The sequence below is a fragment of the Mirounga leonina genome, unplaced genomic scaffold (genome assembly GCF_011800145.1).
Source record: "Mirounga leonina isolate KUSES-001 unplaced genomic scaffold, KU_Mleo_1.0 Mir_115, whole genome shotgun sequence".
NCBI classification, from domain to species: domain Eukaryota; kingdom Metazoa; phylum Chordata; class Mammalia; order Carnivora; family Phocidae; genus Mirounga; species Mirounga leonina.
In genome coordinates this window covers 46,476,717-46,501,664 of record NW_023270268.1, presented here as the reverse complement: position 1 = coordinate 46,501,664, position 24,948 = coordinate 46,476,717, and the positions used below count along the sequence as shown (strand labels likewise).

Sequence of the window (24,948 nt, the reverse complement as noted above, 5' to 3'; positions counted from 1 at the left end):
TAACAATTTGCACTCTTAAATAGGATTCTGATTTTTTGGTGTACTGAGAAGTATGGTATAAATTATAAGGCTATTCTCTGTGTAGAGATAGAAACTACTAAATAGGGGCGCCTGGGTGGCTCAGTCGTTAAGCGTCTGCCTTCGGCTCAGGTCATGATCCCAGGGTCCTGGGATCGAGCCCCGCATCGGGCTCCCTGCTCCGCGTGAAGCTTGCTTCTCCGTCTCCCACTCCCCCTGCTTGTGTTGCCTCTCTCGCTGTCTCTCTCTCTCTGTCAAATAAATAAATAAAATCCTTAAAAAAAAAAAAGAAAGAAACTACTAAATAATGGAAGAGATAGTAAAGTATAAATTAAAATAGTGAACAAAAATCTCTAGCAAGTAATTTACATGAACTACATACATCAAGTCCCATCTTTTCTTTCTTCCCTTCACTGGTTTTAGACATCACTAAATAAATGCACTTTCAATTGCAATAAATTTAAACCATACGGAAGGGTTTTAATAAAATCCAGGTGAATCCCCCCCCTCCGCTCCACCACCAAATCAGACCCCCTATCATTCCAAAGGTAACCACTATTATTAGTATGGTATATACAGTCTTTATCTATGCATTCACATACACATAAACACATCTACACATACACTCATACAGTTTATCATTCTTACAGAAATAAGGGAAACATACTAATAAGCATATTGTTCTGAGGCCTGCTTTCTAGGATATAGGATAATGACCTTTTCTTGTCACTACACATAGGTCAATGTAAATACTTTTTAACAACTATGTATTATTCCACTCTATGTCCATTTTTTTAATAGCAGCCACCTAAGTTAATGCTAATTTTTCACAAGCAACATTGCAATATATGTATAAAACTATTCTTACATTTTGAGTGGTTTCAATAACATACTTACAACATAATGTATATGCATATATTAACTGTGAACATGCTTCCTACAAGAAAACGTTTACCAATATGTATTTCCACCAACAACGAACACTGCTTTTCTATATTGCTAAATCTAGTCCTTTAAAAGATACAATCCCTATATCTAGATTGTAAATTTCAAAAAAAAAAAAAAAAGATTGTAAATTTCTATTGTGGGACTAGGCCAAAGTTATGATGGGTCTTTTCTCCTACAAGCAGACCTTAAAGCCTAGTCTTTGTATTTTGCAAAATATTTTCAACCGTTAGCCCTCAGATGGCATCTAATCAATGGAAACATTTGTAAAATCAGTTTTTCAACTCCCATTATTTCAAAATAAACCATTTCAGTGTAAAACAATTATAATGTTTATATTTATGTGTGTGTGTGTGTGTGTGTGTGTATATATATATATATATATATATATATATATATATATATATGAAATTTGCTAAAGAACAAGGACTGGGAGTCCAAATGAATGTCTGGGTTGACAGAGTATCAAAACGGACAATATATAGCTTACTATTCTTTTCTTACTAATAAAAACAAAATGTGTAGTTAAAAGAGTCTGCAGGGCACGTTATATTTGGAAAATCACTGACAGCACACTGTCATATGATAAAGGGAATGCTTTTTTTACACATTATTTCTACAAATGTCAGAAAATATCCTGCTCCCCCCTCTCCGTTTTTAGACATGAATTGACTAAAGGAAATGGTTTCTGACAACTGCTATAAATAATGCAAGGCATTATCAAACTAGCTAAGGCACAATAGGACTGTGGTGAACTCATGTAGGCCTACACACATTTTCTCATGTGGTAATTTCCCCTTAGGCTGGGAGTCCTCATGTAGTCATTTCTGACCCTGGAGTAGAGTACTTCCCTGAAGCGCCTTCCCCATCCAATTAAAACGACCAAGGTATTCTTGTAGGATTTTGGCAATAGACATATGTCCTGTTAGAAAATAAAACATTCTTCCCTCACTCTGCCTTCCTCAAACTCTTCCCCAGTTATTGAATAACAGCTCACAGAATAAAGAGGTACCCATATATAAGATGGTTCGTTGGCAAAACGTGGGCATGTTCAATGCTTTCATTCTTTTTCACAATGTGATTTTACCATGTTGTCAAGTGTAAATAATGTCTTGCTTCTCATGGGAGATCAAAGATTTTATTGTTAGGATTCTGTACTTTCCAAAAGAGTATACATACTGAACACGCTATGAACAAACTAATATGGCAGCTGAGGTTTGGTTCCTTTGCTAAACAGAAAAAGAACACCCCTTTCTTAGTTGTTTCAATTACCCGTAAGGTTCTGTGCATTCCAAAAAAGCTGTCACACGTGGAAATCCAAAGAGCTGACTACACCCTTCTAATGAGACAGTGATTAAGGTTCTGTGTGTTTCTGTTGGCATCATATACACTTAAAAAGCAATGACCAGCTTTCCACGGCAAATCACAATGCACTGATAGTTGCTAATAAAATCAAACAACTGCCAACAGTTTATTAACAGCAACACTTTTTGTTCTGGGATACTGATGCTCTAGAAAGAGTCTTGGACTATCTGAATTAGTCACCTGGGGATGACTGTTAAAATATATATATTCCTGAGCCCTACACCTTAGACTAGCTGAGGATAAAGACCAGGAGTCTACATTTTAACTGAACTACTCCAGGTTATTCTTAATCTCATTAAATTTTGGCAATTATGAATATTACTTCCACCAAAGATTGTTTATTATGTATCTACCCAATAATTTCCTAAAAACAAAGAATATCTGTCCTGAAAAGTTGGGTTGTTTGAGATTTGGTAACAAGCTTTTTTATTATATTCTATGAACTACTTTAGAAACTTAACCCACCTGCAAAATGTTATGCAAAATTCTGTTATATTCGCTTTTTTTTTTTTTAAAGATTTTATTTATTTGACAGAGAGAGACACAGTGAGAGAGGGAACACAAGCAGGGGGAGTGGGAGAAGGAGAAGCAGGCTTCCTGCAGAGCAGGGAGCCTGATGCAGGGCTCAATCCCAGGACCCTGGCATCATGACCTGAGCCAAAGGCAGACGCTTAATGACTGAGCCACCCAGGTGCCCCTGTTATATTCGCTTTTTAAAGTATTATTTTTAATCAGGCACCATACATGTTCCTCCCCATCACTCCTAAGATACTACTCACCATAGCATACGACTCATCATGTCTCAAACCACTTATATGCTAATCCTGTTCAATAGTCACTCCAAGTTAGCATGCAAAAGCTACTTACCTTACAAAAAAAATCTCTCCAGTATATCTGAATGAATACACTGGATAAATTTAAAGAGCAATCATATAGCACTCTTAAAACTTCATATCATTCTATCATTTAAATGTCAAATAAACCAATACATATAAACACACACACACACACACTAAATTTCTTTATAGACAGTGATATGTAGATTCTTTACTTCTTACTAATAATGAGAATAATTTATAATAGTAAAGTTATTTTGTAAAAAGATGAAAAAACAATTAAGCACCTATTCAATCACCACAATATAAGATCAACTGTTAATAGTATAGATAAATGTTAAGTAAGAATTAATTTATGAATGGGTGTGTAGGTATCTATGTATGTTTGTGTGTGTGTGTGTGTCCGAAGAATAAGGAAAAACTTTTGAGGGAATTAGTCAAATCATGTTCTTCGTGTGTAACAAAAAACTAGCTCTTTATTTTTTAAATGTATTTAAAATCAATTAACGTATAGTGTTAATTTCAGAGGTAGAGTTCGGTGAGTCATCAGTCTTATATAACACCCAGTGCTCATTATTTCACGTGCCCTCCTTAATGTCCATCACCCCATCCCTTCACCCCTCTCCCCTCCAGCAACCCTCAGTTTGTTTCCTATAATGAAGAGTCTCTTCTGGTTTGTCTCCCTCTCTGATTTCATCTTGTTTTATTTTTCCCTCCCTTCCCCTATGAGCCTCTGTTTTGTTTCTTAAATTCCACATATGAGTGAAATCATATGCTAATTGTCTTTCTCCGATAGACTTATTTCCTAGCTCTTCATTTAAATTGAAGTAAAAAACTCTGTGTTAAAGTTAATAGGGGGGAAAAGAAATTAATCTTCTTGCAATGAGAACCACTTTATTATGGATAAAACTACAAGCTATGTTCACTACTTTATTAAGTAATATACCCTTGAAGAGATGAACTTTTGAGAAGTTGGCTTATGCTACATTTCTTTTTTGTGTTTATATATAAAATCTGCAAGTTGTTCATCTGATTCTTTAACAGCAAGTTTCTACCGGAGGAGCTAAGTAGAAAAATTTACTTTTCCTCCCAGAATTCATACATTCTATGATTGTACAACACAGCAAATAATATTTTATATATTGGCATATACATTTATTTTTTACTGATTTTTGCCATTTGATCCTCACAATTCTAAGAAATGGTTATATTATCTTGCCCATTTGTGAACAAATAAATGGAGGCTTGTATGATTTGACTAACTCACCAAAGTCCCCTAAGCTAATTAAATGGAAGATATCAGGATCCCAGATCAGGTCTTCTGATTCCAGGTTTAACATTTCATTTACAACACCTGCTGGCAATTTAACACCAAGCTTTACGGAAATGACAACGACTGTAAATACAATAGGAACAGAGAGATTGGGGCTGGAGTGGGATATGGTACAGCGGTCACAATTTATCACCTGGGGTTTGTGCTGAGATTTAAGTGGAAGAGAAAGGCTCGCATATAGATTCTGAAGTAGACCAAATGGTCCCTTATAGAGTTGAGAGATGGATGCTATTGTCCTTGTATGTCCATGGGGTATGCACTAGACACTAATAATGTACACTTAGGGATGTGAAAATTATACACCACGTCTATCAGCTTCCTAAGACTGTTAATCAATTTTAATCTAGTAATTAATACACTACAGAACTGTAAATATTCAGTAACTGATTTAAAGATTGTTGAGGAAGAGGTCTTTGAGCATGATTTTATTTTTATTTGTCTGCCCTCTGAGCAAGAAGAGCCTACATTTTCTTCAGAGCTTTCATTACAAGAGCTTAAAATGTATCAGCAGTATACTTCCCCTATACGTAAAATGAAGTACTGCTCTAAAAGTATAAAACTGAATATGTGCTAATAAGCAAGTCTGCATATAGTAAGGCTGATCTATATCAACTACTAAAACAGTGTTTGAAAAGCAGTGAAGGGGATAGAGTAACTGTCTAAAACACTTCTAAGCCATGTAGAGTCAGATAGATCTTTTGACAGCTATTAAAACGATAGAAAAGGATACTAGAGAGCAAGCACTGAGGGTCTGAAATGGCATAAATGATATTTTTTTTTACATGTAACAAACCTGTTCTGTATTATATTATTTACCTTATGGCACAGAGAAATGGTAAATATTAAGTTGCTTTCTGATATGAAGGCACAGAGTCAAAACAATTAAAAAATTGCTCATTTATTTTTTTATCCATTTATTTTTAGTTCTCTTTTTTCCTTCTCTACTTTCCTGAAAAAAGAAATATTTTCCTAAAAGAAATCTAAATATATCCAACACATACAATAACCTTATTAAATGAATAAATATATTCATCAAAAATAAACAATACACAGATAAAAGTATATCTATGTCTTGATTATACAAACAGTTTATTGATGGCCCTTTATATGTAACCTAGACACAGGGGGAGTACAGGGATCCAGCTGTGAAGAATTAACTGCTTAATAGGGAACGTAAAACAAACACATAAATAACTGTACATAGAAAAAGAAAGTGAGAAGTACACAACAGAGATAACAATAAAGCCTGGTGAGTTAAAGGAGAGAGAAGTCAGGGATGGTCTCATGACGGACAAGACATCTAGGATGGAAAGAAAGGAGAACGAGTCTCATTTGGCTAGAGACAAAAAAGGAATGGCAATCCAGATGGCAGGAATAGAGCGAGCAAAGACAGGGGTATGCAAGAGCACAGAACAAGAGCCCTGGGGGAACTGGTCCATATGGAACACCCACATGCAACAGGGCTGGAGGGAAATAAAGCTGTGTTTGGGGACTGGAACCAAATCAATAAGGGCCTTGAAGACCAGGCTGAAGAATCTGGCCTTCACTTCTTACTTAATTGGAACTCATCCATTCCAAGATTTCACCCAAGGACAGAGTCAGAATATTTAACTAAACACCTGAAGGGCTAAGAATAAGACTGTACATGGGATATGAAGAGATTCTATTTAGTAAACTCGGGATTTTTCTACTTCCTAAAGCTTTTGCTTTGGTTGCCAGAAAGCTGAGAGAGAAATTTAGCGCTCGATTTCATCTCAAGTACTTGTTTCATCTCTTTTCCTTCTAATTGATTTGTTATGTCTCTTTTTTACAGTCCTATTTTATGTGCACTTTACTGCTGTAAGCCGACTCACATCTTTTTTGATGGAGCATACATCATACATAAATAAAATGAAAGTAACGTTTGTCCTGGTACAAGGTAAGGCTGTAGATGCAATATTTAAAAGTTTCAGAAGAAAAAAGAGAAGTTAGAATTCACCATAAAGTAAAGCGTACTCTTCTAAAAATATTTCAATGAAAGGTGGTCACACTGGATTAGGATACCTCCGGTTACTGCAGTGGACAACTGCTCTAAAATCTACAACTGCTGGGTTCGGCAACCTATTTTTTTTTTTGGCCTGGCTGTCCAGTTTGACCTTCTGTGTGAACCAGCGTTCCTACTAGATGCCAAAATGACCTTCTGAAACTTACAAAGCTTCCAAGGCTACAGATATTTTCAGCTGTATCAGCCCTGGCTGTCACAGCATTCTGCATGAGATTGAGTGGCAAACTGGAGCCTCCTGTACCAGCCTGACCTTTTAAACTCACAATATTGCGATGCCACTCAAAATTGAGTTTTCTCTTTCTGCATTACTTCGTGATGCTATTTCTCTTGCATAATTGTAGAAGAGTACTCTAAGCAAACAGTGGTACTTTTCTTTACATGAAAATAAAATACTTCCCTTATACATAGGAAACCTAACATGGATAGAGGTTTCATTTATTTATTTTATTTCAAATAAATATTTATTGACATCTATAAATAATGTTTTAATCACTTGTCAAGATTATTTAAATTTTGAGGCAGTAAGAACTATAATAATATGTCACTATTTCTGCAATGGCCAATATGAAATTTGAGAGATGTCTAAATTTTATAATTGCACTTTTGTAATTACATCTGCTTATGCTAACCACTATGTATTCAATGCCTAGCACAGTGCCTAGAATATAAAAGAACCCAAATTAATATTTAAGTGAATGTTGCAGAATCTGCACATTTGATTATACTTCATTTATCACAGAACTATTGGACTGAAATACAGTGCTTCGTTTTCTTGCCAAAAAATTAGTATATTAGCATGGAATATTCCTCTTAAAAAATATGCCTGAGAATTCTTGGTCATAAAGGGAAAATATTTTTCAAATCCATGAGTGTCAGGTCATTTGTAAACAAAAAACTCTTGCTGTATGAATTGGTTAGAGTTGAACACCAATGGAAGAAAAGAGCAATGGAGATCAACTCATTAAGACACAGAAGATTCTTAATAACAGTCTCTATCAACTGTTTGATCTCAAGCCTTAAAAACTATTGGAGTGATGGTGTATTCAAACTGATGCTTGTCTATCAGAATATCTTTCATTTTATTTCCACGTAGGGTTTATATTCTCACAAGTCCTACTTTGCCACTGCAGAGAACCACAAAATGGTGTAAAATAAGTATTTCAGAGCAAATTCCTTAACATTAGTTGGTGAATGTATCCCTTAGCTTCATACAGTTATTCTATTCTATTTTTAACTGTAACTCATGTACTACTTCATAATCCTTTATGGAATATACCTGGATGGATGGGTGGATCAAGAGACATATACGCACACAAGACACACACCTGCACATGCTCTAATTACCCTGCTAGGGATGTGAGGGGAAAGTGAGAAAGTTTAATCAGAAATCTTCAAGTGAATGTCAGTTCTCAATAACATTTTTTTATTATTTTAATGTTGGCAACAGATTTCTATATTTTATTGATGAGAGAAATGAACTGAATTCTCTAATGCCTTCATTAATACTAAGCTGAATAAATCAGAAGCGCATTTGCCATACTCTTTGGGCTCAAGACACTTCTTAAAATGTGCCACTTAAAGCCATCCAACTGAGCAATTGGCAGAGTGCTGTGTCATTCAGAAGTGACATCAGAAACTTCACAGGTGGCAAAGATTTTGAGTCTAAAAGTAGATTTTGCTGATCTTAGTGAGCGCCAGGGCAGAGGGTATTAGGTGTGAGTAGAACTAATACCATGCAAACCACACAGGCATAGTAGACCATTTGATCAAACTCTTCTTTCCAAGCCACGAAAATTCAAAGTCTACTTCATCATCTCTCCTGTTTTATGACCACAATACTTGAAAACCCATCTCCCACATCTTCCCTTCTTCATTTAGTCTTTTTCAGAGCTAACTTGGATTAGGTCTCAAATCAACACTGCTGTCAGTGTTTGTGTACTTAATTCATACCAGACTGATGGAAACAAACAGCAAAACCACTGGGTTAGGATCTCGGCGCTCCCAGTACTGTGCTACGTGACCCCTGGGCAAATTAGCTGACCTTAACCTTGCCAAGCCTCCATTTTCTCACCTGTGAACTAGGGAGAGGGATGATGGCACCACATAAATCTCAAAGCACTGTATAAGAACCATATATGGTCACATATGGAAAAGAGTAAGTGCCTACCAAGTAAGTTGCTATTTTTACAATTATTACGATTGCTAACAGGCTGGTCCTTTTGTGGTTTGGGTTGTTTTCATTATTTCACTAAAAATGGACCTTTTTCTTTAGGCTGTAAACTTCAGAAAAGCAGAAGGTATATCCTTAATTTCTCTTGAAAATTTCAGTCAAAATCTTATTGTGAAGCTTTTTATGCAGTGGGCTTTAAAGAAGTGTTTAGGATTAAAAATGAATAATGGTAGGCAATAAAATAAAAATTCTGAGTCTTCTAACCGAGACTGCAGTTTAAATCCTGGAAATGAGGGACGAACACTTCCCAGCTGAATGGGGTCTTACAGAATACACACAGTTGCACTTTTACCATTTCAAAATTTGGAAGTTAGCCTACAAAATACAGCTTTATTTCCTGCTCACAAAGAAAAAGCTGGAGGAAAAAGAGCATAGTGTGCATATCTAAAACCCTTTGTCATTAAAGTCAAATACAACACACCTTTCTCTTACAGATTTTTCTTTTCTGTTAACATAAAAGTTTCAGGCTCTGAAACTTAAGACTGTCAATTTGGAGTGATTTAATCTCCTCATTAAGGAGTTAGCACAAAAAAGCCTCGGATGAATTATGCGTCCCCACCTTTCTCCCACAGTGCTAACATCAGAAATAAAGTAATCTTTCCCGTCTCATCTAGGATGACACTACATTTGGGTCATGCTTATTTATCAAACACTTAAGCAGTAAAATAAGCCGTTTAAATATGAAATCACATCATTAAAATAAATCGTGGGTTGGCTTTGTCTTTTCTCCAGTATACAGAGCATGTAAAGAGTTAATGTGTCTACTGGATGGTTTTAGGCAAATTCCACACTCTGCCCACAAGCAGCCTATTCTTGGCTCCTGTGCCCACTTTGTTTTGCCCGTACATTACTTGTGAATATTTCTATCACTACACTGGAAACTACTTTGAGAACAGGGCATATCTTACCTCTTTATCCTCTGAAGGACAGAGCATGACAGGTGGCACATGGACACCGCACTCAATCGACATTTGCTAAATAAGAGGGCTTTCCTTTGAGGCCAAAAGCAATGGCATAAGATTCTTCCATCTTCCTTCTCTAGACATTATATAATTTTATTTGGTATGTGTTCTAAATAGCTCTATGAAGAGAGGAATTTGTTAGCAGAGTGACATGTTTCCAACAGAACAAGTTGTCAATTAACAGTTTATCTCTTCAGATTGTAAGCTATGCCACACGGTAGCTGAGAACACAGACTGGTGTGTGAATATGATAGAACATGAAAGCGTAAAATAACCACATGAGGAAGATAAATGAATTTAGCACGCATTCTGGAGTCACCCTGATCATTTCTTGGTGAAAATTTTATAGCATCACATTATTGCTGTGAAAGTACATTATCTTCTGGAACTTCACAAAGCTTCCTCTGAGAGCCTCCCAAATGCAATGTTGTAACAGGTCACAGGAATGCAAGCCCTTCCCCTACCTGCTGAAGACAGGAGGCCTAGTGGGTTTGGTTTGGTTTGGTTTATAAATCTTAGAAAGAAAGGTTTTAAGCATTTGTCAAACTCTATGCCAGTGTCGAAGCAAAAGGACGAAATTTTATTGGCCAGCCTTTAAAGCTGAATTTATACCTTCTCGACCTGTGTCAGCCGTGCTGTGGGTGAAGTTTTAAAGTCCCTGTATCATAACTGTACCCACCCATTCCCAGCAGAATCATTAAGGGGTAACAAAGAACGCTGTTGTGAAGTAAGAAAAGACTGGGCTTCAGTTCAGTTTGGCTGCTCACCAGCTGTGTGACTTGAGGCAAGTGGGTTAACTTCTCTGAGTCTCTGTTTCCTCACCTCTACCAGGAGAGTGGGCTCCTGCCACAAAGGCATGTTCCCTAACTAACACCATTACGAGGTGCTTCTTTCATAGAAGAATGTAAGCTGGCAATGTCTCACAGAGAAGACACTCAAATATGGCAGCTGGCCCCATTACTCCCTCCCCTGTTCATACCGTTTCCCTCCACATTCTGAACAGACTGGCAAACTTCTCCTCCATACAGCTTGTCTTGACTATTCGGTTCCACAGACTTCCTTCTTTGGATTTTCTTCTTTCTTTGAATTTCCTCCTTTGGTACTCAATTGTAGAGCGCCAATACTCAATTGTAGGGGCGCCTGGGTGGTTCGGTCGGTTAAGCCTCCAACTCTTGATTTCAGCTCAGGTCATGATCTCAGGGTCATGAGACCGAGCCCAGAGGCTGCTTAAGATTCTCTCTCCCTCTTGCTCTGCCCCTCCCCCTCACCTCTCGCACATGCCTGCGCATGCGCTCTCTCGCTCTCTCCCTAAAAAAATAAAATAAAAATACTCAGTTATACTGTCCACCTTTCATGTCTTTCCCTCCAGGTCAATTATAGGCCAACGAAGAGAAACAACATAATTCTCCTTTGGGTCCCCTCTCCTGACCTGCTATGATCCCTTAACTCTAACAGGTGCTCAAAATGTTTGTTAATTGGTTATTTAGCAGAACACAAAGGATGAATTGATTCCCCTGTATTGCCTTATGTTAACATAGTAAAATAACTTTTTATGTGAAAACACCTCAGCACTTCGCAAACTTCAATCCATTACTGAGAAACAGACACAACAATTTCTTCCTATATTAATTGCTCCCAAAACAATATTTACTTTTTAAAACTCATTCCTCAAAAATATATTTCTCTGAGTTATTTCCTACATGCAATTTTCAGTAAATGTGGTCCCCCAGAAAGCATTATGCAGAATTATGCTTGAAGGATGTATTTTTTCAATAATCTCAAATGTTCTGGACATTTCAAATTACTTTTTGGAAAGGTCATGCAATACCTCAGAGAGACTCTACACCTGGGTCACAGATTTGCTTGTATTCCCTGTTGTTCACTTTTACTATGCTCATCAGATCTCTTCAAGTCTTCTGGATGGGGTATTTAAAACCAAACACCTTATCTGAATGCCACTAAGTTGACAATGCAGCCTTCCCTGAAATGTCTGAGCAATGAAATTCAAATAATGGCTCAAAAATAATTTGGAGTAAATGTGTCTAGTTAATATTAGCCCAATGAATAGAGAAAGCAAAGAAGAATTTCTAATTTCAACACTATTTAATCTAGTTACTTAAAAAATGAACACTTCTGAATATTACCTTAACAATACAACAAAACAGATCTTACCATATCTTTATAGCACAAGGCAAAAATCTGATAAGGAAAAAAGAAAATCTAATAATAGAAAAAGCCATGCCCTAAGTGTGGCTCTGACATAATACTAAAAGACATATAAACAAAAGGCGAAATAAAGCACTGTTAACATTATTTTCTCTAGCTCTATATAAACATGCTATAAAGACATAAACAGTGCAATATTTATTATTTTTCATGGATATAGACCATCTAAATAAATAATAAGTGGTAAATATTTATAAATAGAATCATTTTCTTGAAAACTGTCTTGATTTCATGGGAATTTTTCTATGCATGTTAAATACAACATAATCTATCACTGCTCTGACATCTTCTGCTTAAACTCTGTTAAGCCATTTACTTGTAAAAACCATGTAAGGACCTTAAGCAAAAAGGCCCGCGAGTATTGCTACCAAGCTTTCTATTCCGTTTGAACTAGAACTATCCTCACAACACCAGGAAACTGTTAACTCAAGGTAACTGCTTATTTATTCCCATATGTACATCATTCTGTTTATAAGAGTGTCTGATTGTTAAGGGGTTTTATTCCCAGGGAAAAGACTTATCACAGTTATCCTGATACCTTCCCTAAAATAGCAAGGTCTGAGAAGCATAAATGTCAGTCACATTGAGCACATTGCAAACTCGCTTTATCATGTATCTATGCGCCCCCTGGTTTATCACAGAGGATAGGGGACACCGCTGTTCCCTTAATAAGGGACCAGAACTGCCTGGCCAACACAGAAACATTTCTTAGCAAATAACAATATATCCCTAAAGAAGAAATTATGCTTATTTCAGAATTACCAATTTGGGATGAAGAATTTGGCAACCTTCTACAGTTCATCAGATCCTGTGCTTTCTTTAAAAGAGCTGGACACAGAAATGAAATGTTTTAAGAATTTAACATGCATCTTCTACTTAACTGAGTTATATATAGCTCCTGACAAAACACAATTTTAAGTGTTTTACTGATATTTTATTTTATTTTAAAGATTTTATTTATTTATTTGACAGAGAGAGACACAGCGAGAGAGGGAACACAAGCAGGGGGAGTGGGAGAGGGAGAAGCAGGCTTCCCGCGGAGCAGGGAGCCTGATGCGGGGCTTGATCCCAGGGTCCTAGGATCATGACTCGAGCCGAAGGCAGACGCTTAACGACTGAGCCACCCAGGCGCCCCTCTTACTGATATTTTAAAATAGACTTCTTTATCCTTTTTTAAAGATTTTATTTATTTATTTGAGAGAGAGCGAGTGAAAGCAAGAGAGAGAGAGAATGAGCGGGGGGGGGGGGGGGGAGGGAGAGGCAGACTCCCTGCTGAGCAGGGAGCCTGATGTGGGACAGGATCCCAGAACCTTGGGATCATGACCTAAGCCAAAGGCAGACGCTTAACCAACTGGGCCACCAAGGCACCCCATAGTTCTTTATCCTAAAAGAGCACACAAGTAGCAAGGTAATGAACAGAATTAACATTAAAGATTAAGTTTTTTACATGAGAAATTTTTGATGAGAAGTTTAAAAAATTACTATATTTTAAAAATCATTTTTAATACTTCCCATTGCCTTTCATGTCCACATCTAATCAATTGCTACATCCTGTGGACCCTACACCTGTCACTTTTCCCCCCAGCATATATGTCTTCCTTTTCATTCCCTGGCATTTCCCTCATCTCTTTCCTGCAATCTCTACTTTATCCTGTACATGTCCTTTCCTTCCTCTATAAATTGTCACTAAAATACAGGCCTAACCAAATGTCTCATGTTCTCCACTGTGTATCAAACTTGTACCACCTGCTCCTCAATGCTCCCCAAAGTGCAGTACCAACCTCCTCTCCCACCTGATTCCTTCCTTCTTCCTACCTTATATGCTGGCCACCTACCCCCATGGCTTTTCTCTCTATCCTCTTACTTTCTAAATGCTGTAGAAGTGTGACTCTGCTAAGAGTATTACAAATGTTTATGGTCTTGATCTCCTCTATGCACCTAACACAAGCATTTTTTTTTAATCTGTTTTTATTCTTTTATGTACAAGCATGGGTTCTAGAACTGGACTACCTTGGTTCAACTCCATCTTGTGCTACTTCTTAGTTAATTTTGGACAATTACCTTATCAGTGCCTCAGTTTTCCCATCTGTGAAGCTGATATACTAATAGTACTCATCTCACAGGGTTGTTCTGGGGAACCCATGAATCAATTCATAACCCCTTTCCTAGCATATTAAAAACAGTCCAAAATGTTAGTAATCATCATTATAGTTCTTGTTCTCATTACTATTCTTTATATATCACTGGAGGCAAGACAAAAAATTGGTTAAAAACATGGACATTTGAATAAAGGCAAAAAACAAGCCTCATAATTCTACAAATGACAGATTTCTAGTCATGCTACTTAATCTTGAAGATAAAAGTCATAGGGCCCATTTCACAGCTGTTAAAAAAAAGATTAAAGGAGATATTTTTATAAAGAAATATAAAGCAAGTCGAACTTCTGTTATTTTTTTAAGATTTATTTAGTTGAGGAAGAGAGAGAGAGAGAATATGAGCAGGAGGGGCAGAGGGAGAGGGAGAGAGAATATCAAGCAGACTCTGCACTGAGCACAGAGCCCAACTCCGGGGCTCAATCCCAGAACCCTGAGATCATGACCTAAGCCAAAAACTAAGAGTTAGATGCTTAACCAACTGTGCCACCCAGGTGCCCCTAGAATTTCTATTATTAATAACTATTTATGTTTATCATTTCACAGATACAGAACTTAGGGATTGGAAAGAGTAAATAGTTTTCCCCAGGCCACACACCTAGTCAGATCTGGTCTGATAAAGTCTACACATTGTGAAGCTTGTCCGTGCCAACCCCCAGCAAAGTCTTTCCTTTCAAGATACAGACAAAAATGCAATAAATATATACAGATACAATAATTTTAAACTGATAATAAAACTGATATCACCTCTTACATTTGCTGAGTACTCCACTTTTCAAAAATTACCCCTCACTGAGGTCTGTCTTTGTTGTTCTACTTACACTGCAGCAAACGTTGGACTTTCAAAACAAATTTAGAAACTACTTAAAGGAAATGATGTGTCTTTTTATAACACAGCTTCTTTGAAACTAAAACTTAGTAAATAGAAATATCAATGAGGGGGCTTTTGGCTTGGGAATACTGAGTTGCAAGTCCAGCCAATGACTCAGAGCTTTTCCCACCAACTTTTCTGCCCCGGCCAGCCCTATGCCTTCCTTTTTTTCGGTCACCTAACTTGACTATCACCACCCGGGCCCAGACTATCTTTCGGGTAGGGTAAGAGCTATCCATCCACATGGAGTGTTAAAAGGTCATTGTAAAGGTAATTCTTTTCTTGTAATCAGAGAAGACAGAAACAAGTAAAATGTGAATGTGTCATTACCACTATCATCAACAATGCTGGTAAACAGATTGCTAGATATAGGAGTACAAATTTTGGATGCAATAAGCTCTGAACGGTCTCTAAGTTCTAATACTAAATCAAGTTCAGAAAATGCCTTTAATGATGTTCTAAGTAAGAACTGCATACTGCCTTATTTTGGCATCCCTGCTATTTAACATGCTTATGATGTGTTTTGACTATTAAACTGTAAAGTCTCACTGTTTATATTTCCTCACACTCCCACTGCATTTATTATTGTCACCATACTTTCTGGCATCTTCTGGAAGAGTCTATTCAGTCACAATCACTGTAGACAGATGTTAGTAGGGTAGGAACATAAATACAGAAAGTATAGACAATGTTACTAAGTCTTCCACCAATGACATGTACTTAAAATAGTTATTATTTTTGAAAACCCACAAAAGTGTATTCACAACTGGGACACTTCTACCTGTGTCTGTACCTTCTGTTCTCATTTCTCCACTTTTCTTTTACTCAGTGTCATGTTAAATTTGATACTCTGGCTGTTTCTGATTAAAATCTCCTGCTAATATATACTTCTCCATTGCTGTTCATTATGTATGTTTTTTTTCCCAAAATGAAATCACTGTTTTTTAAATGTATTTTAGTATTATTTCCACTATTTAACATTAATATATAGATTTTTAGTAAACAACGTCATTGTAATTGTCAATTTACTTTCAATCTAGTCTTTGGCAAATTCTCTATGCTCACTGTTCAACTTCCTTACCCACTCAGGTCTTCTGACACATCTGTAACTATTTGGTGACTTCAAAAGGTGAAACATTATGGTATTCAACAGTAAAACTGAGGGCAAAAACTATGGATATTCTAGTACAGGACATTTGGAAATCTGTATCTTTCTACTAGAGAAATGAACTAAAGAAATGAAATTGAACACATACAAAAATCCTATCTCTGGATGTTAAATATAAATGTATGAAAAATATGGAAATATCACTGAATAGATATAATTAATGCTGGCTTAACAGAATACTATTTTTGCACAGTTGAAAAATAAAGAATAGCTTTTGTTTTCCATTATTTATGCATTAAGACTGTTCCCCTTTCTTACATGTATTGGTCAGAAACTTATCTTTCTTTATCTGTACTTCCAAACCATGTTACCAAGCCACTGTTTATGAAATACGACTTTGTACTTTACAGTTATTTTCAAAACTCTCACTTCTGCTACCAGACTACCACTTCTTTGAAGACCAGGTATATTTTGATTAAGTTTGGTAGATTTCACTGAGCCTAGCTTGCTATTTTTGCTCTAGTATGTATACACTTAAAAATAACATTACAAAATAGAATATCTCAAATCAGCAATGTAATGTTTATTTCATATGATTAAACTTGTTCCCATGATCTTCGGGTCTTGTTAGCTCTTTAAAACAAGTTCATTCTTAGTTAATACCTCCCAAACTGTTTTAAAATTGAGAATATAAAGAAAACCCAGTTTTAAACATAAGTTTTGGGGCACCTGGGTGGCTCAGTTGTTAAGTGTCTGCCTTCGGCTCAGGTCATGATCCCAGGGTCCTGGGATCGAGCCCCGCATGGGGCTCCCTGTTCAGCAGGAAGTCTGCTTCCCCGTCTCCTATTCCCCCTGCTTGTGTTCCTTCTCTCACTGTCTCTCTCTGTATCAAATAAATAAAATCTTTAAAAAAAAAAAACAAAAACCCAAAAAAACAACTATAAGTTTCTCTTAAAAGTCCTTTGGAGGAAGAAATATCAGCTAGAGAAGGAATGGAACGGACTTGATATCTGCATAGACATCAGCCTTAGATTATGATATTTAGCACAATTCTTTTCAATAATATGGCATTATTTAACTTCCAGATTATTTGAATAAATTAGCATTGTCTTGGGAACACTCGGCCTTCACACAAACACTTACATAAAAATTGTGTCCACATTTCATGGGAGTATTACCCTTATCAACTCTTATTCACCTCTTTGGGTATATAGAAGATACAACTCTCAATTTCTTAAAACAATGTCCAAAGAGACGACAGTTTTTCCTTGGGAGCATATACACTACTGGAAGCATAAGTTATTTCAGAAACATCTTCACCTTTCTAAAAAAAAGTTGATCTCAGTGGAAAAGGAATTCTTCACTCTATCCAATATGGCTGTATATCATCACGAGATTAGTATATCTTGAACTGTTTTAACAAAGGATAATCACAGAAACCTGAGTAGGATCCCAAAAACAGTGGGGAAAGTGCCAAATACGTAATGTCTAATACTGTAACATAAATGCTTTAAAGATTCTTCATTTTTATGGATGTCACAGACACATGTGTTAAGATGCCTCCTGGAAAATGTGAATAATTATCTGTAAGAGATGTACTAGGGTCATTAAAACCTAATAATAATAATACGTAAAACACTGTAACCATGTATTTGCTAAGTGTTTTTTCAAGGATATAGCTGAAATGTTTACATAAATATATATCTTTATAATATGAAAAACACTACATAAAAATCAATTTCCCTATCTCATCTAAAAATATAAAATATGTCTAGACACACTTAATGCCATACATCAATAGCTCTTCTTGAATTCCCTGCTTTGCAATCAATAGTTCTCCAACCATTAGCGAATACGCTCCATGACTCATCAGAAATTATGCACGAAGTTAATGGCGATCAGTGCTCCCCCTCACACTCCATACATGCATGGACACTAATGGCGGCTACGCCTCATACAGCAGGAGACAGATTCAAGATGGCACCTAGCCAGGAGGTCACTCTTCCAAGCTCCTCTATAAAAGCTGCCCTCCCCCCAAAAAAGAACCCACTATATCCACCCTGTCCTATATCCTTCGCAGCCTTCAAGGAAGTAAAAGTAAGCATGCTTTATATGGGTAGAAAAGAACTGCATTTTTTCAGCATAACACTCACTGTGTATGGCAAAATGTACTTTGGTTATGAAAATATCTGAGGGGAATGTTTCCAGGACCTCTGCCATTGTGCTTTGTTTGCTAGTCAGATGCTTTCTCAAGAATGTGTTCAAATTATAAAGACAATTATCTCCGTGTATAGAAATCTTTCAAAAACCATACTACCACAGAAACCTATTTTTACCTTTCTTAACATTCAAAACAAGGCCTCATAGCCTACAAGTGAAAATCTCATTTTTGTGAATTTATTAATCTTTGATTAACATGTGGTCAGGAGTTTGTTTGGATTTACTTGATGTTTTTATTTTCTAAGGAAGGAAAGTCATAGGAAAGGAAAATACGTATTAAGCATTTGAGGATAATTGCTATTTACCAAAAACTCTATTTTAAAATAAATTTTAGTGACTCGTTTATGTTTGGAAACTTCAGGACAATGATAACTATAGTGTCTCTAAAATGTTCCTAAGTAGCAATCATACTCTATTCTGGCCTTTGAGAGGTGTTAAAACTCATCCCCTAATTATAAGCCTTTTCTCTCTTATTACTACCTCACCATTAAATCTCTAAACTAAATAGTAGTTTTGAGGAAATAAAAATAGATGTTAGGTAGTGTGTTTTCTCAAATTTTGGTTACAATGGATAAGAAAGACAAGGTACTTCTATGTATAATAAACTTCTTTAGCTTGTAAAAATAAAAGTCAATTTTATTATATTTTAACCAGCAAACTCTTTCAGTTTCCCTGCTTTGTTCTAGAACAGCACTACCCAATGGAAATACAACACAAGCCACATTTGTTATTTTAGGTGTTCTAGTAGTCATATTTTTAAAAAGGGAAAAGAAGCAGGTGAAATTAATCTAACAGTATATTCTATTGAAACCAATATATCCAAAATATTAGCATTGCAACATATAATCCATATAAAAATATTAATCAGATGTTTTACATTCTTCCCTTCCTACAAAGTTTTCCAAATCTAGAATGTATTTTATACTTAACTAGCCACATTTCAAATGCTCAACAGCCCCATGTGGCTAGTGGCTTCTGCGCTGGACGGCACATTCTAGATTTCCAAATATATGAAGCTTTTTGGCCTAAAAGGCCACCGCTTCAAAATCTTCCCATGTAACATCCTCTATAATCAGTATTGCTGCTGGGATTTTATATTAAGACAAACATTTAAGTGAATACATTTCACTTTCTTCCTCCACTTCCTCCACCCCAGTGACCTATTCTCTTCAGCTTCTTCTAAGTGAGATCTGGGATGTTCTCTAACCTGTGCATCCTCCTCACCAAGCAGAAAACCAGAAGGTGAAGCAAGGCTATTCTCTCTCAGTTTCCATAAATAGATATATCAAATACAGGCCTAATGAACCACAACAGGGATAAATGCAAGGGCGATTTTTTTGCTTACGATGAAAATAAGAAAGAAGTTTTTTATAATAAAGTAACACACCCTTACTCAATGAGAAAATGATTTTACTCCCCGCCCCCACCGACCCCAGGAGAAACCTTGGGATATTCTTTTCTTGATCTAGAACCGAACCCAGTGCTTCATTTCATAGGAATTCTGTGCCCAGAGGAAGAACAGAATGTTGGAAACAAAATTTAACGAATTCAACTTGGAGTCTAAGTTTGTCTCAAATGTGGAAACGTAAACACAAGCAATAATATTTTAAACCATAAAACACTTTGGATTCTCCACTGGCATGGCTGCATAGAGTATCACACTTGATGTGTGTCTGCACACAAATTTGTTCTTAGTTACATGAGAAAAAAATTAAACTAGGCCCATGTGAGCTTTTCTGAGTCTCTTAGTAATAATAAAACCCGATTATTATGTCTTAAGTGACACTGTAATTATAGACGGATGGATGAACAGGTTTTCTGGTGCTGACCCAACCTGTTCCCTAAAACACAAAAGGCAACTTTTGTAGTCCTCACTGAAGAAACCCCCCATTAAACAATTAAAACTAAAAACTAATGTCTACATTTTGAAAGAAGGCCAACAAAAAAAAAAAAAAAAAAAAAAATTCACCCCCATGCAAATGGATGAAAGTCAGGACACTGTAGGTTTCCTAAAAAACAGTTTTGAGCTGTAGTTGTCACCGACTTTAAGAAAGCAAAGATATAAGTGACAACAATGTGCTTTCTCAGGCTACAAAAGAACTTTATTCGGTGTCTCTGGCTTTAACTCTACATCTAAGACGTTCTAAGTATTGAAACTAAGTATTCTTTAGATGAATTTTACAGTCGTTGAACTTTCATTTTAACCTGCCTTAGTGATAATAGTTTATCTCAACAGCACGACAAGGAGAAACACCAACGCTCTCAGGAACGCACACAGATAACACGGAGTGGATCACTTATGCTGGTATAGAATAGTTAGGTCCTAAATACCTCTGTGGATAAACAGACACCGTGTTCAAACCCAGGAGGGAGGAACATCGTGTCCACTGGTGTAGTATTTCAAAGCGCCTTGCAGAGGGCCTGCAAATCCAGAGGCATTAATTATGACTTCTCTCTCGGTTTATTAATTTGTTTAAGAAATTCCTCAGAGTACGACAGAGTTTACCATCCGTTTGCTATCGCCCGCGCCGGTGGGCACACAAAGTAAAGACAGTGGCAATAACCTGTCTGGCAGCTTCTTACTCCGTCTTAATCCTAGGCAAGCACACTCCACGGAAATGCACCACCAAATCCCAGCAGCCGTATATTCTCCCGGCCGGGGAGAGACTTAAAAACACAACCACTCTTCTAGCAACACCCCTGTAGTTGTAAAGTGCTGTGAGAGGGGCAAGCATAAGCTCCACCATATACCTGCTCGTGTTACAGGCTCTGGAATCAAAGTATTCTCACATGACACATTACTACCAATAACAGATTCCGGCTCCGTTTAAAAAAAAAAAAAAAAAGTGCAGGGGTGGGGGGGCACATATTTGTCCTGCTTTTGTCTAAAAACCAGAACCCAAGTACTAACTACTTTCCAGTCTTTTCAACCTTTCGTGAAAGCAATTCGATCAACCAACTGCGGCTCCACCCAGAGAGCGTCTGTACTTACTTTTCTTACAGTTTTTGAGTGACGCACTACAAAACGATGAAGAAAAAAGAGAGAGAGAGAGAGAGAGAGAGAGAGGAGCCCTCTTATGCAGGGCGTCTTCCGCCCTGTAAACTTGGCAAAAGGCAAACTGGACTGAAATACAGCACTCTCCATATAAGGAAGGCCAGCTAAACATGTCATGCGTAATTTATGGGTAGCAGGCAGAGAATTAACCTTTGCGTGCACATATTTGGCCCAGATGAAAACCGGGCTGGACGGCAGCCCCGGGGCCAGGGATGCGGGATCTCTTGGGAGAAACCGCGGCTCGCGTCCGATGGACTCGCATCTCCGCCTGACGAAGGTCATTAAGTTGTAAGTACACTTCCACGCACCTGTTTCTTTCATTTCCCCCCTCTCTCTCTCTCTCTCTCTCTGTCTAGGCTGCCAAACTGGAAGCTGGCTGCGCTCTGACAGTGTCCGCAGCGCCCGGGGAAGGGCTGCTCGGAGCTGGGCTGCAGCTGCAACCTCCCGCTCTCCCCCTAGCTCGCGAGGGTGTGCGATAGGAAACCATCCACCGTGGCCAGCCGGCCTCTGCCGCTACGAGACGCAGCCGGCCGAAGCCTCCTCTCACTTCCTCCTCCAGCCACGTACAGCCCCGAAAGAGTACAAACAATGCAGAGCAGCAGAGCAGCGCAGGGAAACTGCGAAAATGGAAACTTACCTCTCACATTTTTTTTTCAGAGGCAGCGCGACTGCCGACCGAGTGCCCAAGGCATTGTGGGAGTCATGATTCCAAGACGCCCGCGATTTAAAATTGAACTTGTCAGTTCCCGGTCACGGGAGCATTGTGAGCGCCACAACTCATTCAGCTGCAGTGAAAAGGCTGTTGCATGTCGCTGTGCAGCCTCTTATCGCCGAGGTCTGGTTTCCGCTGCCGCTGCTGCGCAGCCCCTCCCCCGCCAGCCCAGCCCCACCAGGAAGCCCGGGGCGGACTCGTCGAGCTCCCGGACGCACGCGGCGGCGAAAAAACGCTCTCCAACTTTCCGCCGCCCTCCCGCCCTCGCCCGGGCCGCGCTGGCGCCCCGCAACCGAACAAAGTCCGCAGGGGGCGGTCGTCGCCGCTCGCGGGTCGGCGCCGGGAGCACAAGGAAACCGGAGCCGGCGCTGGCGAGGTGCATCCCCGCAGCCAGCCGGTGGTATCTTCCATCTTACACGTTCAACATTGTAACAGCCGAGCTATAGTGCGAACGGGACGCACCCCTACTACTTTCTGCTCCTTCCGACCAGCCGGGCGGACACATAGGTTCGTTTTTTAAAGAGGCCGGCGGATGAGGCTTTTTGCAAGGAAGCCGGCAAGGTTAGGTTGAAGGTGAGAATCAGAGCGGCAGAAAACGGCAGGGATCGGATGGGGCTGCCGCCTTAAAATGCACCACACCGTTTTGGAACCTGGATGGCTCACAGGCGGGAAAAACATCTGCAAGACTGCCAGTGTGTCTCTTCCTCAAGTAGCAGGGTGTCCACAGTTTTGCAGTTCTTTAGTAAAACTGACTGTCACGCAAGCACAAAAAACTCCCACTGCAGCTTCCAGGCTAGCTTGTAAATAATATTTGGAATGTAAAATCCCCTTTCTTCCCAACTCTGCATTACATGATTTATAGGAAGCAGAGACCCTTCTCTGAAAATAAAATACCATTTTCTGAAATACTGGAATATTCCAAGGCAACTAGGTCATATTATTGTTGGAGCAACACAGACCACAGCCCCAAATCATAATTCATTGGGTGTTATAAGATGCAACTTGGCTTCACTTTGAATGGAAAGAATTCTGGACTAAAGTGATGTGATGATGTTTTGGAGATTTGGGGGCAGAATTTCCTTTGAATTTAAGGAATTTTGATAACTTGTTCAATAATGATTCTAATTTAAAACATCGGTTCCATGTTTTGGACAAAATTTGGAATGAAGTGGTGGATATGGTGCCATGTTCCTCCTACAACTTTGTTGTGTTAAAGAGGGTGGCGCCGGCTTAAGAAGGAAAAGGGAAAACATCGTGAAAGGTGCTAAAGTTCAGGAGTAAGAGGCATTAATAACAGACTTGAGTTCTGACCCTTGGCTAGATCCACAAAACAGTTAATATTGTGCACTGCCGCCTTCCATAACAAATAAATTAATTAATGGCCCTACTTCTCAGTGTTAATCATTGAAAAGTACCCAAGTGCACACACAGTTGAAGCAAACTAAAAAGGACACTGACGCTTTCTCAGAGAACAGGAATGGGCGTTCTCTATCTGCCAATTAGTAGCTATGAGGAATGCCTTTTTCTTAATTCAGCATTCATTTCAACAACTACATCGAACGCCTGCTATGCCAGAGATACGAGAATGGGTAACACAGCCCCTACCCTAGAGGATAATACTCCTGCTAGGGAGAAGACAAATAAACCAATTAACTCTGCCTCAGGGATAAATGCTAAAATGGTGTTGGCAAGCCAAAGGGGGCCTGAGGAGGGTTAGGGAAGGCTTCCTGGAGGAGTTATTTTCAACAGGTGCCTTGAAAAGTGTATAGCAATTAACAAGATAAGATGGAAAGGGAGTTGAGTCTGGTCAAGTGGGAGAAAAGAGCATGGCAAATACAACGGACCTGCCAACTTTCGTGTTAGAAGTGAGGGAAGGATAAGTGTAGGGGAGTGGCAGGAGATGAGCTAAAAGTAGGTCTGTTTTAATCCAAGGAGCCTCAGCTTTAGTCTGAAAACCATGATGAACTGGAAGAGTTTACACAGCAAGGGGATAGGTAGAGTTTGGACTTGTATTTCAGAAAGATCCTGTGGCAGCAGCTTGAGGGTGAATGGGAGTGTGGGGTGGTGGCCCATAGAAGAAGGGTGAATGGGTGTGGACAGACTGGAAAAATGACTCATGCAGGGAATGAGGAAGGGAGGAACCTTGGGAAGCTCCCAAATCCCTGGCTTAGCCTACTGGATTGTTTGCTACTTGCCTTTTAATGTCTTCAATTTGCCTTTCATTCTCCATGACAACGGACCCTGACTTCTGAGCTGGGCCACCTATGCGTCTGCTAGCAGGTTGGTGCCCTAGCCGGCTTCCACGCACCTCTCAGAATGTCCAATGAACCGCTAAGGCCTAATCCCCGTTGTAGGAATTTATTTTCAATTGTTCTCAGACCCCTGTAGACTTCCAAGTTACAACTTTGGTGTTCTTTTTTCTTGTGGGTTAGAAAGTTTGCTGTTTGGAGCAACGTGGTGAAAAGCAGGACTTTGAACCTGTGTATGGTGCAAGAGGGGAAATTATTTTTCCAGTTCAGCACTGGAGGAGGGGGGAAGTTCTGGGAACAAAAGAGAAATTGAAACTGAGACAGATTTTCTGCTCCACCGAACAGATTACAAAGAAATACAAGAAAGACCCTTGAATGTTGGAAACAGTAAAATAAACATCCTCGTAAATGACAAAGAAGAGAAAAAAAATGTTATTTTATGTTAGATAAAAGAAAAAGGGATGCTTAAGAAAAACTCCTATAAAATAATGGTCAATCTAGGATTCAAAAATGAATCAAAATGAATTGTGATATAAAACTAGTTTGCCACGGATTTAGCTTAATTTATTATTATTGATAATACTATAACATGAGTAATGACGCTGAAAATTTTGAAGCATT

The 24,948-nt window shown here is 38.4% G+C and overlaps 2 protein-coding genes across 19 annotated transcripts in view; one reads left to right on the top strand and one right to left on the bottom strand.

Moving 5' to 3' along the window:
• Positions 1–23,168, bottom strand: part of MBNL1 (muscleblind like splicing regulator 1) — a 181,491-nt gene extending 158,323 nt beyond the window's left edge. For 14 of the 18 annotated variants that reach the window (XR_004677804.1, XM_034997236.1, XM_034997203.1 and 11 more), the window contains exon 1: positions 22,004–22,238. The gene's annotated coding sequence lies outside the window, so the exon portion shown is untranslated. Of the gene's footprint in view, positions 1–20,875; positions 21,204–21,304; positions 21,345–22,003 lie in introns of those variants that run through there. The other 4 variants (XM_034997177.1, XM_034997230.1, XM_034997194.1 and 1 more) reach the window with 4 other exon arrangements.
• On the top strand, positions 22,024–24,948 carry LOC118005407. The gene has a single exon (XM_034997354.1). The coding sequence runs from the start codon at positions 22,069–22,071 to the stop codon at positions 22,522–22,524; it is 456 nt and encodes a 151-aa protein (XP_034853245.1). The 5' UTR covers positions 22,024–22,068; the 3' UTR covers positions 22,525–24,948.

What these genes read in the sequence shown, in the direction of transcription:
- LOC118005407 (XM_034997354.1), top strand. Translation starts at nt 22,069, where the DNA reads ATGATTCCAAGACGCCCGCGATTTAAAATTGAACTTGTCAGTTCCCGG.